Here is a 17,536-nt window from a genome sequence, read left to right as displayed (position 1 = left end):
TCTTTTAATCAAAGAACATTCTACATTATAATAAAGTATTGAAATATTGCCTAAAAAAGTATTGAAAACTTTCTCAACCATCAAACTGCACCGTTCTCTGGGAATTAAAATGATCATGGTCATCAACTAATACATTGCTACAATGGTGATTTCATTCTACTCAAAGTCACCAAATGAAAACACTTAGAAACTCTAAAAGCCTGTAGACTATAATTTCTCCCCAAATTCTAGCAAAAAGTGACACTTCCACACAGATGGAATTCTAGCAAAAAGAGACACTGCCACCACCAACTTTCTTCACCACTACTTTCTTCCTCACTATTTTCTGCCTTGTAGATAAGATATTAGATCTCTTTAAAGTTAAGACTGCATTTTCTGAAGTGGTGTCAGCAGTCCTAGCGTGTGACTACTGCATTAACAAAATACAAGTTTATTTAGAAGCAAATTGTTGTTAGATGTTGAATTATCAACTAAGCTTAGCAATGACATATTTTCATTAAAGAGGTGTTTTATTTAAACAAATAATCTATCATAAATGTTTAAGATATCACCACAATTCCTAAAATGATATTGTTCTTATACTATCTTATTGTTGATACTGGTTTTTAATCTACAACAGTATTTAAGATCACTCTCTTTTCCTTTCTTTTCAACTTAACAACAACCAAGTTTAAGAATACTTGGCCAATTTTATGAACATGGTATTCAATTTGAATTAGATCACCAGGAGTCCAAGATAATTCTGCAAAGATGATGGTGCTGGAAGCAGTCAATTTTAGCCTGACACCTCCAGCTTTAATAGATAGGTGTAGGACAACAAATGAACACGAAATTATTACTTTAAATTGAACAAGATTTTACACCAGAACTATAGTCCAAACTAAACAGATCAAACATTAAAATGATTACAACAAAACATAGGAATGAAATTGCCATACCATTACTGCCTTGATAGCATATTTCTTGGAGTATTGTTGTCCCATTAATAGCAAGATAATTGTCACCTGCATAAACTTCTCAAATGGACCTGAAACAAATAAGACTTCTGTAATCGTTTAGTGCTAGCAACATCATGATGATTTCATGAAAGATGCATGACTCTAATAACTTAGCAGTATGATACATGACTTTACTAACTTAGTAATATGATTCATATTTTGTCATATTTAAGGGTGGTTGTATATTTAATCAGATTCATCACATCATGATTTTATTCACAACTGGCAAAAGTATCCTCCAAATGATGCAATTGCAAATTTTAAGTTCAGAACCTGGAATCAAATTTGGGTTGTGATCCTAATAGTTGTGGTAAATATAACCAGCTCCTCATAGTTTAATCCGGTGATCCAATTAGTGAACACATTGCTTGTGCCAGCCAAATACATGCAGAGTATCTTCATATTATACTGGTGACATGCACACTTTCCTCAATGGACTGCAAATACAACGGAGTTAACATGAATATCCATTAGCCTAACTTAAAAATAATATAAGAAAAGTATAGTTACAGTTGAAGAATTATACCGTAATAGCCTCACATCATGTGCAACCATATGTTGTGCATCGATAAACGTCTCCACTGAATCGGCAGGAATAACTCTATCCGCAAAGCTATACGTGTACAATCTGAAGTGGTAATAAGTAGGATATGACAAGCAAAGTGAAAAGGAAAAATATCAAACCATGGCATTGAAAAAATGCGACCTCCTTGGCATCAATAACGTAAATAACAGCTAGAAGTTATAACCCCTCCCATTCTTAAAAACCAGCTTAAGACTTTCATTATTCACCTGCAATTAAAACAATAAACAACAACTTGATCCACAACATCAAAGGTTCATAATCTTTACATCAAAGTCTGTCCGGAGAGTGGATGTCATCAAAAACTATTTTCTCAGTTATAATTTTGACAACCTCAACAATATATCCACCTTTCAAACAGAATTACATAATTAGTTGTTGAAAAAATAATGATTTTATAAATCTAAAAAAGTTAGTAGAATCATATTAGGAGTGCTATCTTGCTCAAACATTTCGTCAAAGAGGTCAAAACTGGGAGTGCAAATAAAGAGCATCATAAAAATTAGATACCTTCCAAAAGCTATACTTTAACCGACCAAATATATATTTATGTCATACATTTCAAGTGAAGATGAGTGTTACCCCAGCAATTGCAAAGGCAGTTCTTATGCCAGTTTGGGTGGAAATCTTGTTACCTGTGTGAAGCAATTATAAATGTAAAAAATGTCAAAAATGGAAGAGGTTAGAAATGTCAAAAATGTCAAAAATGGAAGAGGTGTGAAGCAATTATACCTCAATATTCATATTTTCGGAGAAATGGAGTTACACATACGGATTCAGAAGGTTGAAGAAGTCAAGAAAGAGAAGATAGAGATGCAAAATGTAGTTTGAAGAGAAGAGTGGAAAAAAAAAAGCTTTGCGTGTGGGTTTAATAACCGTAGCAGGCTTTTCTGCACAATGAAGCAGAGAAAAGATATGTTTTTGGGGAAGATAACATTGACTTTTGAACTTTGTTTGGCATCCAACCATTAGTTACTAAAAGAAATAATATTAAAATTGTTACAATGGAAATTTGAGGTAAGTTGTATTTGAGTTGTAACCAAACCTGACATTTAGTCAATAATTGGTTAGTTTAGACACAAATTGCCCTCAAATTTGTGATTTGGCTAAAATATAAGCAAGGTTAAAATTGGATTTTTCAGAGCCATTAATTTTCTTATATTATAGATAGATAGATAGATAGATAATAAAATGGTAAACTACTATCGATTAAGAAACTAAAAACAATAAAAAAAAAAAAAAAGCGAGTAAAACTAGGAAAAAATTAGATGAATTTTCAAACTTAACACAGACCCCCACTTCTATTTCTTACAGTATGGCGTATGCCATCTCCTATTTCTTCTTTAGCAGAAAAACTAATGCATCTCACTTTCTTCATCAAAATTAAAATAACCACAACTACAATCATAGATTTCTATATGGCTATTCATTTCAAACTAGAATTGAAGTAGAAAAAGGTAAGAACAAAGCAAACCATACACAATGTGGGGCGACTAAGATGTGAGCGATTCGCGTCGGTGTCGACGCGTGCATCACCGGAGAGGATGGACCGCGCGGCTGCATCAGCGGCGACGGAAAGCTATTTCCGGTGGCGGAAGAGCTGGTCAGATCTGCTCATTGTTCGCAAAGGTGTGTTGATTCTGCTATGGAACCATTGGTGATTTTGAAAAAAATTCAATTGCTTCTTTTCATTTTTTTTCAGTTGAGTTGTTTATTGTGTGATGCTTGTATGGCGTGATTTTGTGTTATGTTTATGATGTTGAAAGGTTTGTAATGGAGTTTGTGAGGTTTATATCATCGATGAAAAGTGGTGATGGTGAAGTTTTTGATGGTGAGGGTGTTAATGGTGGTTAGTGTAGTGTTTGGATTTGTTTGAGAATGGTAAAAGAAACTTTGAATTTGCAGGTTATGTATAACAAATGTTATGGAATTTTTGGAATGTGGGATAATTAGTAGTAAAGGTATGTTATGGTAAAAAAAATTATGGACATGAATAAGTTTATTTTTGTGGAAAGTGGATGGGAAAAAGAGGCTTTTTTAAGGAAAATTTTGTGTAGTGTGGAACTTTGGTGCAATGAAATTGTATGAATGTTGGTGTAAGAGAAAGAGTGTTGAAATATGTACTTGAAAATGATGTAAATTTTGGGTAGAGATTAAAAGAGACTTTATTAGAGTCATGAAAGATTTCCATAGACATTAGAGGATAGTCAGAGGGGCAAATTCTTCTTTCATCGTGCTAATTCCGAAGAAGCGAAATCCTACCAAAGTGGACGACTTTAGGCCTATTTCTTTGATCGGGTGTATATACAAGGTGTTAGCAAACAGATTGAGAAAAGTGATGGGATCAATCATATCAGATACTCAAACTGCTTTCATAACGGGGAGACAAATTCTGGATGGTATACTAATTGCAAATGAAGTTGTGGACGAAGCAAGACGAAAGAAAAAAGAAGCGATTCTGTTCAAGGTGGACTTCGACAAGGCATACGACTCTGTTGATTGGAACTTTTTAGAAGACGTGATGGTCAGAATGGGCTTCCACGAGAGATGGAGGAGGTGGATTTCATAATGCCTTAAAACTTCCATGATTTCAGTTTTGGTGAACGGAAGCCCGACAAAAGAATTCAAGGCAGGTAGAGGATTGAGGCAAGGAGATCCTTTGTCTCCGTTCTTATTCTTACTGGTTGCAGAAGGCTTTAACCTTCTCATGAACAGAGCAGTAGATCATGGAAACTATTTTGGTTTCAAATTTGAAAAAGGAAATGAAAATATATCACAGCTTCAGTATGCAGACGACACACTAATTATCGGTGGTAAGAAGTGGGGAAATATTAGGAGCAAAAAGGCAAACCTGTTACTATTTGAATTGATGTCGGGGCTGAAAGTCAACTTTCCGTAAAGCTGTATTTTTGGTGTTAATGTCTGCCCATGCTGGCTCCAAGAAGCAGCGAAAGCCTTAAACTGTAAGGTTGGTTCGTTACCATTCTTATACTTGGGAATTCCCATTGGTGCCAACCCGAGATCGAAGAAGACTTGGCAACCGGTGCTGGATGTTGTGAGATCAAGACTGTCCAATTGGAAACACAAACATCTTTCGATCAGAGGTAGAGTGGTATTGTTAAAATCTGTCTTGTCTTCCATCCCAGTCTATTTCTTATCCATCTTCAAAGCTACTTCAGGTATTCTCGCTAAACTCGAATCTTTATTTAAATGTGAGAAAAGTCAGTTGGGTAAAATGGGATAAAGTTTGCAGACCAGTAAAGGAGGGAGGGGTGGGTATAAAGAACTTGAGAGTTTTCAATTTAGCATTACTAGGCAAGTGAGTGTGGAAAATCAGGAAGGAGAAAACGGGGTTATGGTATAAAATTCTGAAAGATAGATACGGCGGAAATGTTGGAGTCAATTTAACGAGTGACGCCTTTAGCTCGTTGTGGTGGAGGGATATATGCCACTTAGATATAGGAGACCGCGATCAATCGGTAGTATATTCTGTGAAGGAATCGTATTAGGTGCTGAGTGAGGAAGATATGATAGAGCCGTCTAGATCCTGGTCCATCGTGTGGCACAAAATGGTTCCATCAAAATTATCTTGCCTAGTGTGGAGGTTATTTCATAATAGACTCCCAACTAAATATAATCTTCTTAGAAGAGGCATTATAAATCAGGATAACCGCCAGTGTGTGGCTGGTTGCGGTCAGGATGAATCGGCCTCACATTTGTTCTTTGAGTGTCCATATTTTGCAGGTTTATGGGATTATGTCATAAGGTGGTTCAGGTTGCAGGCGGTGCTCCCTAAAGAATGTTGGGATCACTTTGAGCAGTTCGGAGCTATTCTAGATGGAGGCAGCAGAGCTATTAATCGAGTCAGAGTAATATGGTTCGCTTGTATTTGGAGTATCTGGAAAGCTCGTAACAATATAATCTTCAAGAACAAGACCACTTCTGCTGAGCAATTATTTGAAGAAGTTCAAAGACTATCCTGGAACTGGTTGAGTATTAAACACAAAGGAGTTACTTACAATCTATCCCAATGGTTCTTGAATCCAAAAATCATTATTGGATAGGCCTCTTGTCTCTAGTTTTTTCAGGTGGCTATCTGCTGCAGGGGCACTTATGCTGCAGTGTCCTTTTCTGTCTCGGCGGCGCTACTGTACAAGCATTCACCTTGCTTCCGTTGCTGTCATTTTCCAGGCTCGGTCAGTAATTGGTGCTGGTGTTGCTTTTTTATTCCCACAGCAAATAAGTTCCTGATTTGAGGCCAATTATCTTGCTATAGCTGGAACCTGGTTGTTTTTCTTATATATGTAGTGATTGGGGGTCTGGCATTAAGGGTACTATAGTGGCTGGTCTTTGGGCATGGATATGTAAAATAAGGATCTTATTTTGCTTCTGGTTTTCATGTTCTGTACTGTAACTCTCCAGCATATCTTATGCTGGTTTTTCAAATAAATTTTGCCTCTTCAAAAAAAAAAGTTTGAAATTTTAACTTGAGGTGGGTTGTTGATGACACAAACCACAAGTCTCCCAACGTGAGAGGTCATAAGTGAGAGATTTTGAGAGTTACAATAGTGAGTACTTAAATATAGGACTTTCATTAAGCTTTTATGTTGGGTTTTTGAGGTCAGAGTCTCTAAAATCTTCTCTTAGAGACACCTGTCCAAAACAAAAGGTGTTCCCGAATCATCCGAAAGCCAAGCTTATCTCGCAAGGTACTTGGGCCTTTGTCTTTCTTTCTAAAATCTTTATTATTAGGCCTTCTTAAATTGGGAGTTAGCCCAGTCAAGAACAGTTAGTATCCTCTTTTTATAAAGTATAGTAAATTCACACATTCAATTGAGTAATGAATCATAAAATTATAAATAAACCAATTTAAATAAAATTGAAAAAAATATACTAAAATTCGATATTTACTTTATCATTACAAAAAATATATTTATCCCTCTACTATAAGTTGGAGAGAGACAGATAATCCATTTTTCATATATACTATCTTGCTTGTAATGATGTCATGGAAACTTCATTGTTTGAATGCAGCTCAACAGGTCCTCCTGAAGAAGAACCAAACTGGCGTGGATAAAAGGCTGGTTCCTTTGGCTCAGGCAATGTTTTCTCACCATTCAACATTAGAACTGCAGCTGACATAGATGGCCTATCATCAGCTCTCTCTTGAACACATAATAACCCTATCTGAATACATCTCATAATTTCTAGTTCTTCTACAACAATCGAATCGCTTAGAGACTCGTCTATCAGCTCCAACGGTGTTTTTTCACACCACATTCTCCATGCCTACATGACATGAAATCAAGAATGTGAGTTTTCAGTTTACTTTTCAATTATTGTCTGCAAATATAGCTGCACTATAGTGTGTACTAAATCCTTAGACTTACATATCCAAGAAGATCGAGATCATGATAGTCACTATATTGTCTATTCTTTTTTCCACTGATTGTCTCTAGTATAATAACACCAAAACTAAATACATCTGACTTCACAGAGAAAAATCCGCGTGCTGCATACTCTGGAGACATGTAACCACTGAAACAAATAATAGAGAAACAAATAAATGTGGATTAGGTATTTTTGTTTTATAAAGCAACAAATTCAATTTAGTTTAAAATGCTTACTGAGTTCCTACTATTCTTCTTGTTTCGCCTTTTGCTTCATCTCCCCATAATGTTCTAGCCAGGCCGAAGTCTGATATTTTAGGATTCATATTTTCGTCAAGAAGAATATTGCTTGTCTTGAGATCTCGGTGGATAATCCTTAATCTTGAATCTTCATGAAGATAAACGAGTCCTCGAGCAATCCCGCGGATAATTTGGAATCGCCGAGTCCAATGCAGTAAACTTTTTCTAGTTTGGTCTGATAAAAGGTTTTCAGAATAGTTAGAATACAACTTGTTGAAATTGATCAATCTAGAGAGAATCAAAACGAGTTATTTATAAGATAAAATCACAAACCAAAAGTGAAGTAGTCCAAGCTTGTGTTGGTCATGAATTCATAGATCAAGAGTTTCTCATCATTTTGAATGCAGCAGCCAAGTAGCTTCACAAGATTTCTGTGCTGAAGATTGGCAATTAGCTTAACTTCATTTATGAACTCCTTTGGTCCTTGTCCTGAAGTATTGCAAAGTCTCTTCACAGCTATATCTTGTCCATTTTCCAATTTACCCTAAAACAATCATTATTAGGAAATTTAGAGAAGCTTATAAATTTTTTTCATATAGTTCTTGACTAATCATAAAGCTCTATCAAATATACCTTGTAAACTGGTCCAAAACCTCCCTGCCCTAATTTGTTATCAATGGAGAAGCTATTAGTTGCATTAGCTATGGTTGATAAATCAAATATTGGTATGTCAATATCTTCATTATCATTATTGTTGGGTTGATTATTCCCTGATAAAGGATAGAACAATAAGTGTGAAATGCATTTTAAAACTATATCAGAGAGCATTAGCAAAATAAATCAGTTGAAATAACTAAAAGTTAACCTTGTTTCGCTAGTTTCTTCTTCCGGACGCGATGTATGGCAACTCCAAGTATTATCATGATCACAACAAACATTATACAGCCTACTAGAATTCCTGCAATCTTCTTCTTGTTCAAACCAGTCCTAGCAGCTGCTAGTTCTGAAGCTGCAACTCGCATGTAAAAGTCTTGTCCCCCAGAGCTTAGTTTTTTGACATCCAAAATGTTTTTAAACCAAATCAAGCAACCACTTCCACCATCTCTGATATCTAAATTTGCATATGCTGTGCAAGAACAGTTTCTTAAACAGAATCTCTCACATTCTTCAAGGTTTATGCTCTTATTAAACCAAGATTTTGATGTATCTGGCAGCTTCATTTCCACTTGCTTCAAAAAACCATCACTATTATCATCACAAACTAACTTCACTCTCCTAACACAACCATCAGTCCAATTTTGCGAATTCCATTTTTCTCGAGATTTCGGAATGAAACCATCAAGACACTCACAGATTGGAGAATTATCAGTATCACAATAAGAATTTGCACCACACTTAGCATAATTGTCACACTGATCTATTGGGCCAATGAAGAAAATTTGCCAACTTTTTCTATCATCCGACAGAAAGTAACGTGTTATTTGTCCCTCCGAATCAAGCAAGTACCTTGAAACAGTTGAATTGTTCAGAAGTTCATATCCATAAGAAACTTCCTTTTCAGTAATCACAAAAATGTTACTAAAGGTTTTGTAAAGATTCACCGAAGAAAATCCTGATAAACTATATCCGTTCCATGAACCAACTCTAGTCACTAATGTGTTTCCTTTCTTAATCACTACTTGAGGAAAACCATTAGTATCTATATAATATGAATACAAACCTGTAGAAGGATCTTGTGTATTTCTCCACGAAACCAAACCTTTATAATCGCCGTTTACTAAACTACTTGTGATACTCATACCTGGGAGTAAAGTGTCACCAGGAAAATCAAAACTTTGCCACAAAATATTATCTTGTTTGGTTTCATCTTTCACTACAAGGTTTCCATTTTCCAAGAGTTGCAAAATTGGTTTTGCAGCTGTTGTTGATTTGTTAGAGGACCATATCATAACCTTGGAATCATCAACAATAACCAGAGTTCCTTTATCAGTGAGATTCAAAACTCCTGATGAGTTTTCTAATGGAGAATCTCTGTTGGCTATCCAGACAACAGTTCTTGGTGAAATGTCCTTGTACCATATACCAAAATATTGGTTATTTGAATTATCAAAGTTGAAGAAACCTGCTTCAAAAGTTCCATTTGTAGAGATTAAAGTCTCATTACCTTGGATTGATTGTCCAGGAAGAATGGTTTCCAAGGTATTGAAGGTTGGTATGAAGTGGAAGAGAAGAAAACAATAAACTAGCACTTTGAAGATTTCCATTCTTTTGGTTAAGGATTTTGTCTAAAATATTAGTAGTATTAAAAGTTGGGAATTTTTTAACTATGAAGAGAAAATCTTCAAAATTTAGTGTCATAACTGAATACTAGTCATTATGTGGCTTGATTAGAGGATCAAAGCAAATGTAATAGAAGTCAAACAACGTTTCATATTTGTCAATATAGTTGACACCATTCACTTCTATCCAATAGCCAGCAAGCTAAAATTTATATTTATATTATAATCATACGGATATTTAGGGTCTCTTTGTTTCAGCTTTACAAAAATGGAATTTTTCTTTATACTTTTAAAAATAGATTTTTTAAAACTGTTTTTCAAAATATTACAAGTTTTTTATATCCGTTTTTTTTAAAATGAAACACTAATTTTGACAACCTATAACCTAAACATACATTATTTAATACTATAATTTCGTCAAAATCGCAATTTTTTCAAAAAATTATATTTCAAAAATTATTTTTATGAAAATTTATTTGAAATAGTTTCAAAATTAAGTGTTTTTTTTTTTAAATTTTAATATCCAATTTTTTTTTTCCATAAATAGATGAAATAACTAAAATCACACTTTGAGAATAATTTTTATTTGAAACTTTTATAAAAATTTCTTTAAAAAATTTTCACAAAATTATATAACAGTACAAAAATTATTTTTAAAAAAAACCCAAAACAAACGTAACCTTAATTTTGTTAAGAGGAGATTTTATGGATGGAACCAAACTTTGTTGCAATAGTATTTTGTTGAGTCAACTCAAACATAATTTCAATGTTTTGATTATTTCAATGTTTCAAAGATGATATAACGTTGAATTGAAAATATACAATTTGGTTATTATTTTTTGGAACGTACTCGTTTTAAATCAAACTGCCATGTACGAACTTAGGTCCAATACATGATGTTGGACTATTAGGAGAGTAGCTATAAATAGAATAGTTATGCTATTGTGTGAAGTTGAAGATGATTGAATCCATCAACATGAAAATCATTTCACTATTAAAAAAAACATATAACACATCGGATGCAAAATGCATTTAATTTCGACTAAAAAAATGAGGTAACGAAGGGCGTCATGAAAAATTGTTACTTAACATCTCGGTTATTTAAAAATCGAAGAATAAAATTATATGCACACTGTTCGAACCCCAACAACAACACTTTTATAATTTTCAAAACTAACATATCTAATATCTCAGTTTATTTAGAAAACCGAAGGGTAAGACTTTTTTTTAAAAAAATTATTATATTGTTTACCCAACATATATATTTCATTTTCAACAACCTCTTCCTTCCAACAAGGTTTTTATCAAAATTCAAAAACTCGACTGTCCAATAGACCTTGTGCCCAAGTTCCACTAGTAAATGAAAAGTTTTTCCATAAACCAACCGATATAATGACAACCCCAGATGAGTTTTAAAATATTTCATATACACCTAAATTGCACCATCCAATTTCTTTGCTCAATTCTTCCCTAAAGTGGCCACTGTTTTCTCTAAGATTTATTTTAGTTGTTGATTAGGCACTTTAACCTATCCACAATTATGAGGGTGATAAGGAGTTAGCACTTTGTGTTTTTTCAACACACTTTCAATATATTATTGCAAAAGTGTTTCACCCATCACTAATCTAAATTCGGGATACTCCGAACCTAAAAAAAATATTATTTTCCAAAAAAGTTAATCACAATTGTCGCTACCGTGAAAATCAATAGAGTCTCCACTAACATATTTATCCTAAAAGGAATGGAATGCCAGCAAATCACAAAACAAGGTGCAATGGTCTCACGACCAGAGAAGAGGGTAAGGGAGTCGGTTACGCGAGGGGAAGGCCCTCTTCACTGGTCGTGAGACAATTGCACCTTGTTTTGTGGTTTGCTGGCATTCCCTTCCTTTTAGGATAAATATGTTAGTGGAGACTCTGTTGATTTTCAAGGTAGCGACAACTGGCGAATCTGCTGGGGAACTGTCATACCCCAATTTTTGACCCTAAGATCATACATCATTTGCATTTCAATCATCAATCAAGATCACAATCTTGAGGTATATTTTTTTCTTTTATACTCACTTTGTCTCTAAGGGGAACCACCATACATTTATATTTGTCTAATTTGTTTTATAGTAACCAAAATACCAAAAATATTGCTTTGTGCTTTTGTATGTTTGTGTTTTGAAGGTACCAAGTCAAAGTATCCATCAAAAAGGGCATTTTTCAACAATTTCACTGTGCAAATCGATTTGCATAAGGTGTAAATTGATTTACACAACTGTTTCTGCACCAGATTTGCTTCTGCCATTAGTGCAAATCGATTTGCATAAGACAGCAATCGATTTGCATAACTTTTTTTGCCCCAGATTTTGCCTTTTTCAGCAATGCAAATAGATTTGCATAAAGTGTAAATCGATTGCACCAGTGCGAATTTTGAAGAATGAAGGCAAATTTCAGTTTTTGAAGGAGATGACATCATTTGCAAGTGTGGGAAGCATGACTTGGTTCTTATATTTGATTTCGTACATCATTTTATCATAAACCCTCATGTGATCACATCAATACCATTGGATCATAATTTTGGCTCCAAATTCATTTACCAAACCTAAATCTATTTTCCAATCCTAACTCCAAACCACCAATAATCCCAAGCCTAAATCCTATAAATAGAGGCTTTCCCCTCTCCATTTCTCAAGCTTTGAAAGCCAAAGAAACTCTTGCTCTTTCTCTCCTCATCTCTCCCAAACCCCTCACTTGAAGCTCTTTTCTTCTTCCATAAAAAGTTAGTGAGTTACATCTTGAACCTCACTAACTTTGAGCTAAACCTTCATCTAAACACTATTTTCTTCATCAATTGTGAGAGATCAAGGCTTGTGGTTGTGTGTTCTTGAAGAAGATTCAAAGTTTGTGAAAGATTTGGTAAAATTCTAGATCCTTTCCATAATTCAAGATGTGATCCATTGTTGTTTATGTTTGATTCACCTTTGGTGCTACATTATTGAGTTTTGCTTGCTTACTTGATACATTTTCGTGCACAAATTGATCCAAGATCACAAGGTGTTTGGTTTTATGTTTAAACAAGTTTTCTTCTCTTTATTTGTTGTTTTTTTTTGAAAAGCTGTGTTGTGCAAATCAATTTGCATATTGTGCAAATCGATTTACATAATTGTTTTTTGCCCAGAATTTGAAAACACAGTTATGCAAATCGATTTACACTCTGTGCAAATCGATTTGCAGCTGAGCAGAATATGTTTTTTGCCTTTTTTTTATTTGTTCTTGGTCCTAACTCATCTTCTACTCCCTTCTTTTGTTATTTTCTTTGAATGACGAGTTAGAGGTCTAATTTCTCTCTAATATCAATGGACTTAGTGTGTCGATAGGATGAGAATTCAAATCCGCAAAATTAAGTGATTGAAATTATGGATGAAAGGAGCTTTTGAATGTGGTTCCATCTTTTACTTCTTTTTATTTTGATCGATGAAAGTCTTTGATACCTTGAGAATTCTTATGGATTCTTGGTAAAGACTAGATCTCTACCTATTTTCTTTTCGTGCGGTATTGCTTTCGGAGAGTGATCTATATATCGCTTCTCTCGCATGCATTAGCACAAAAAGTTTTGACCGGCCTCGTTGTAGGGTGATTTCTACATAAATCACTTGGCGATCTGCTTAACATAGCACAATATTTCGTGTCCCGAATTAAAAAAGATCAAATATGGAAGAGAATTGTATGCGGTTGATTTAAGACTTATGGAAATTTATCGTGTAGTCGCTATGATTTTATCAAGCTTCTGATAAATTTCCATTGAATTTAAATCCGAGAACATCCTTCACTCACCATCCATCTTTCTTATTAACTTTGATAACATACTTGACAAGTTTCAAGATGGTTATCTTTAACATCTAACAAATTGACTTTAACTTCCACATTTTATTATATTGCTCTCTATATTTCTCGCTTTATGCTTTATTTTATCATTTCACCATGTTTATGTTTCCGCCATTTTCTCTTTGTCCATTTGGACGTTTATATTCTACTATTTTCTCTTTGTCCATTTGGAGGTTTTGTTTATGTTTCCGCTATTTTCTTTTTGTCCACTTGGACCATACTCTATTTTTGTGCTAAAACACTAATAAATAACAAAAAAATCTAAAAAACACCTAAGGCCCTATGGACTATTGGTTACTATCCCGAGCATTTTGGAGACATGGACTTTTGGACTTAGTACCTCTGGACCCTATTATTCTGTTGATTACTCCGTCGTTATTTTGTCTGTCTGGCATTGGATTGTTGTCTCTTTGTGTATGCAGGTATTTCCTCAAAAGCCCTTGATGGTTAATTCCAAGGCGTCGTGATAAGGACTTTACCCAAAAACAGTGATAACACGATTTTATATCGTATATTTAGCCTAAAATCCATAGATATTTATAGCATTTTCCGTTTATTATGTCAATTTATTATGATATTACGCGTGTATTTGCTTTGTTTCAGGTTTTACACTTCAATTACGACTATTTGCGAAAAGGAAAGAAAATCGAGCTTAAATGACCAATATTTATGCTTAAAAGACGAAAAGGGGTGCTGAAACGAAAGAGGGGTGCAATTAGGACCCAAAAGGCCCAAAAGAGCAATCCAGCCCACGAAGGAAGCAACCCAGGCCACGCTAGTAAGCAGAGACGCACGTCTCTGCCACCTCAGCAAAGGGGAGACGCACGTCTCCACCTCCCTAAAGAATCTCCACTTGAGACGCACGTCTCAAGTCAGTCAAGGCCACTCCCTGAAGAATCGGAGACGCACGTCTCCAAGTCCCGGTCTGCAAAAAGTTCCGTTTTTCACGCAAAGCAACTGCAAAGCCTCACCTATAAATAGAGGCAGTCACTTCAGTCCAAACTGTCCGATTTCCTGCCAACGAAGTGCTGCCGAAATTGTACCGCGAACTGCTTTTCCTTATTCTGTTTTCATTTAACCGTTTATTTTCTCACAACGATTTCTACACTGGAAATTGTTGTGAACTTTTCATAGATCTAGCCTTACGTTAGATTTATCGCTTTATTTCCTTGTTTTTATTTTCTGCCATTTAAATTCCGAAGAACGATCCAGCCAACCTGTGGTGGAAGTTCGAGTACTTCAAGATTCAATTCAATTCAGATTTATTTTAATTCAGGTTTTTATTTACCGCCTTATTTATATTATTTATTTGCATGATATATTATATGCCATTTAATATGCTTATTATTATGAACCGAACCGATTTATGCATGTTTAATCGTATTAATATGTCTGGCTAAATTACTAAAGGTGTCGGTATGTAAAGTAAGTTAACCGTAGGGATCCGAAATAAATTGGCTTAAATTATGTTTTATTAATTATCACTTATTTTTGGTTTATATGTCTAGTTTAATTAGTAAGTCTTAAAACCAATAGAGCGAAAGTTTGAGGGATTAGGACGGTCAAAGGTTAAAATCAATAGAGCGAAAGTTTGAGATCTTTAACTGGATAGTAGACATAGGACATTAGTTTTAAGGATGGCGAAAGCGTATTAAAACTAATTGGAACTTATTTATTTTCAAAAATTGTTTTTACACTCGAGCGGGATGGCGAAAGCGTACGTTAGGGGTATTAGCTTGCTCCGAGTCAACAGAGCGAAAGTTTGAGATTAGGAGATTTAAATAGATAACAACCTCGTAAAATAGGCATTTTATTAATTACATTGTTTCCAAAAAGCTCTTCTAAAATCTAATGGGATGGCGAAAGCGTACATTAGGATTAGGATAGTAGTCTGAATCAACAGAGCGAAAGTTTGAGACGAGGATTTTTAATCAATCGGAATTAGTAAAGATTTTTAATTTAATTATGCAAAAGCCAATGAACCTTCGGATTACCTCTAGTTAAACGAAATACATACTGATACCTGTCTTTTATTATTATTCTTTATTTTCTCACAATCACTTTCCCTTAGGAACAATCGAAATTTTAGTACTCCTAGCTTTACATAGTAACCTTAGATAACGGTAGATCGATTCATAGTCCCTGTGGATTCGATATCTTTTAAAACTACACGACACGACTGTGCACTTGCAGTTATCAGATTTATAGACACGTAAAGTCGCGATCAAGTTTTTGGCGCCGTTGCCGGGGACTATTTAAGTCGATATCGTAACTCACTGTTACACCGTAGAGACTAGGATAATTCTTCCCTTTCTTTTTGAACGATTGTATGCCAAATACTCGTTCACAAGGAGGAGACTTAATACAACGAATTAACGAGATCGAACGTTTCATTAACGTTAAACGTCGAGCTCGCAACCTTCCCGAAGTAGCAGAAATTCCGATAAATCAGGAATTGATTTTTACTGATCAAATCAATCAAATCACCCCGAAGTTAGAGATGGCTGCTATTCGTCCTCTTAGAGACTATGCCGCTCCTTCACGCGCTGAACCGCATTCAAGTATCGCACCACCTGCGATTGAAGCGAACAATTTCGAACTGAAACCTTCACTGGTCCAAGCTGTTCAACAGAATCAATTCTCTGGAAGCCCTGTAGACGACCCCAATCTCCATTTATCTGTGTTCGTGCAATACGCCGACACTATCAAAGCCAACAACGTTAGTTCCGAAGCTATTCGATTACGCCTTTTTCCTTTCTCCTTGAGAGATAGAGCGAGAGCGTGGCTTCAATCCCTGCCTTCCAATTCCATAACTACGTGGGACGAATTGAAGAGAGTATTCTTAGCAAGATACTTTCCGCCTAGCAAAACTGCTATGCTTAGAGGTCAAATCAACGGATTTACCCAGAAAGATAACGAATCGCTTTTCGAAGCTTGGGAACGTTACAAGGACATGCTTAGAATATGCCCTCATCATGGACTCGAACCATGGCTGATCATCCATACCTTTTATGGTGGTCTCTTATATAACACTAAAATGACTATAGATGCCGCTGCTGGCGGAGCATTAATGGACAAACCCCATGATGAAGCATACAAACTCATAGAGAACATGGCACAAAACCATTACCAATGGGGAGGAGAACGCGCCGCTCTAGAGAAAGCCCAAACCAAAGGAGGAATGTACGAAATTAGTGGTATAGACCGCGTTAACGCTAAAGTAGACGCTTTAACTCAAAAGATCGAGAATTTTACCATCACTCCTTCAGCCGCCGCTGCCGCTGTAGCACCTAACTGCGAGATTTGTGGATTGACTGGGCATGTAGTTGCTGAATGCCAACTCTTGACTGGAGTCCCATCTGATCAAGTAAATTACGCTCAAGGAAACCCTTATTCTAACACATACAACCCTGGATGGAAAAACCACCCGAACTTTTCTTATAAGAACAACAATGCGTTGTACGCGCCTGGACAAGCACCTGCTGTACCACCTGGCTACCAAAAAGCGCCTGTAGCTGCTCAAAACACCCCTAGGAAGTCAAACCTAGAAATCATGATGGAGAACTTCATAGCTTCCCAACAACAAACCAATAAAGACTTCCTGAATCAAAACATCCACAATAGCGAGCAACTAAAACAACTATCGAACAAAGTAGATGCTTTAGCTACGCATAAAAAAATGTTAGAAACTCAAATCTCACAAGTAGCTCAACAACAAGCACCTACTGCTGCCCCTGCTGGCACGTTTCCTGCTCAACCACAACCTAATCCTAAAGGACATGCGAACGCGATAACACTACGAAGTGGAACTAATTACGATGGACCCATAGATCCTAGAACCCAAAACGTACCCATGTCACAACAAGAGCCAAAGGAAACCCAAAAGAAAACAACCGACGAACAAACTGCTAAGACTGATGAGAACAATAACGAAGTGGAACCCGAAAAGGAGAAACCTTATGTTCCACCGCCACCTTACAAGCCACCAATTCCTTACCCTCAGAGATTAGCCAAATCAAAAACCGAAGCGCAATTTAAAAGATTTGTAGAACTTCTGAAGCAATTAAACATAACCATACCATTCACAGAAGCCATAACTGAGATGCCTTCGTACGCTAAGTTCTTAAAAGAAATCTTATCAAACAAAAAGAAACTCGAGGATAACGAAACTATA

At 35.6% G+C, this 17,536-nt stretch overlaps 1 protein-coding gene, 1 long non-coding RNA gene and 1 other non-coding gene across 6 annotated transcripts; all 3 read right to left on the bottom strand.

The window, feature by feature from the left end:
• LOC131648026 (uncharacterized) lies at nucleotides 1-2,552 on the bottom strand. Of its 3 annotated transcripts, none has more exons than XR_009298025.1 (5): nucleotides 2,314-2,552; nucleotides 1,525-2,216; nucleotides 1,272-1,435; nucleotides 939-1,027; nucleotides 1-409 (listed from the first exon to the last, which is right to left on the bottom strand). It is a non-coding gene; the product is annotated as an uncharacterized LOC131648026 (long non-coding RNA). The 3 variants fall into 3 exon arrangements; XR_009298026.1 differs by having other exon boundaries at nucleotides 939-1,435; nucleotides 1,525-1,790; nucleotides 2,092-2,216; XR_009298024.1 differs by having other exon boundaries at nucleotides 939-1,435.
• A 3,746-nt stretch (nucleotides 2,553-6,298) lies between these two features.
• Nucleotides 6,299-9,597, bottom strand: LOC131653678 (G-type lectin S-receptor-like serine/threonine-protein kinase At4g27290). Of its 2 annotated transcripts, none has more exons than XM_058923936.1 (6): nucleotides 8,077-9,597; nucleotides 7,845-8,023; nucleotides 7,545-7,755; nucleotides 7,209-7,446; nucleotides 6,972-7,119; nucleotides 6,299-6,870 (listed from the first exon to the last, which is right to left on the bottom strand). In XM_058923936.1, exons 1-6 carry the CDS (start codon nucleotides 9,473-9,475, stop codon nucleotides 6,568-6,570), a joined length of 2,478 nt encoding a protein of 825 aa, XP_058779919.1. In that variant the 5' UTR covers nucleotides 9,476-9,597; the 3' UTR covers nucleotides 6,299-6,567. The 2 variants fall into 2 exon arrangements, with proteins under 2 accessions (XP_058779919.1, XP_058779918.1); XM_058923935.1 differs by having other exon boundaries at nucleotides 6,302-6,870; nucleotides 7,845-7,981; nucleotides 8,077-9,596.
• A 6,640-nt stretch (nucleotides 9,598-16,237) lies between these two features.
• Nucleotides 16,238-16,344, bottom strand: LOC131654350 (small nucleolar RNA R71). The gene has a single exon (XR_009299391.1). It is a non-coding gene; the product is annotated as a small nucleolar RNA R71 (small nucleolar RNA).
• Between the last annotated feature and the right edge of the window lie 1,192 nt (nucleotides 16,345-17,536).

Source organism: Vicia villosa, linkage group LG2 (genome assembly GCF_029867415.1).
Source record: "Vicia villosa cultivar HV-30 ecotype Madison, WI linkage group LG2, Vvil1.0, whole genome shotgun sequence".
Taxonomy (NCBI): Eukaryota; Viridiplantae; Streptophyta; class Magnoliopsida; order Fabales; family Fabaceae; genus Vicia; species Vicia villosa.
This window is presented reverse-complemented; position numbering and strand designations above follow the sequence as displayed.

What these genes read in the sequence shown, in the direction of transcription:
- LOC131653678 (XM_058923936.1), bottom strand. Translation starts at nt 9,475, where the DNA reads ATGGAAATCTTCAAAGTGCTAGTTTATTGTTTTCTTCTCTTCCACTTC. An exon ending in CTTGGACTACTTCACTTTTG is followed by an intron (nt 7,447 to 7,544) that starts GTTTGTGATTTT and finishes ACCTTTTATCAG; the next exon opens with ACCAAACTAGAAAAAGTTTA. An exon ending in AGAAGAATAGTAGGAACTCA is followed by an intron (nt 7,120 to 7,208) that starts GTAAGCATTTTA and finishes TATTTGTTTCAG; the next exon opens with TGGTTACATGTCTCCAGAGT.